This window comes from Wasmannia auropunctata, unplaced genomic scaffold (genome assembly GCF_000956235.1).
Source record: "Wasmannia auropunctata unplaced genomic scaffold, wasmannia.A_1.0 LD277509.1, whole genome shotgun sequence".
NCBI lineage: Eukaryota > Metazoa > Arthropoda > Insecta > Hymenoptera > Formicidae > Wasmannia > Wasmannia auropunctata.
The window spans coordinates 1-487 of record NW_012085381.1 but is presented as its reverse complement, the minus strand read 5'-3'; the positions used below and the strand labels follow the sequence as shown (position 1 = coordinate 487).

Below are 487 nucleotides of genomic sequence, written 5' to 3'. Positions count from 1 at the left end.
GCGTGTACGAAGTGCGACAGATTCTTTGCACGTAGCTCGACTTGGGAGTATCACAATGAGAATAAGTGCCCCAGAATGGCTGATAAGTGTTGCAAATATTGCAACAAAATATTAACGACACGTTCCAAGTTGACAAGCCACTTAAGGGTAATCTTATAAATCACTATAAATTATATATAAAAGAATTATATGTATTATATGATGTCCTTATGTACTTTCAGAAGCATAAAGGGGAGATGTTGACTGACCCGACTGTGACTGTGTATAAATGTGTGGCCTGTTCCAAACAATTCGTTGACAAAAAGTTGTATGATAAACATAGAAAGGTATGTGTGTATTGTGTGTTAAACGTTTAGAAACGCATTGGTGATCATATATAATAATTGCTTCGTGAATTGCTTGTAGATGCATGATCCAGAATATATGGATAAACATCATTGTGTCGTATGCAGTCTTCTGCTTGAAACAAATGGCTTTGCTGTCACCG

The 487-nt window shown here is 36.6% G+C and overlaps 1 protein-coding gene across 1 annotated transcript; it reads left to right on the top strand.

Annotated features, from left to right (window-relative positions):
- Positions 1–7: 7 nt before the first annotated feature.
- Positions 8–480, top strand: LOC105461801 (zinc finger protein 600-like; the record flags this gene model as incomplete). The annotated part of the gene is made up of 3 exons (XM_011708303.1): positions 8–147; positions 222–326; positions 406–480. Coding segments are annotated over exons 1-3 (252 nt in total), but the record flags the coding sequence as incomplete, so codon positions are not given.
- Between the last annotated feature and the right edge of the window lie 7 nt (positions 481–487).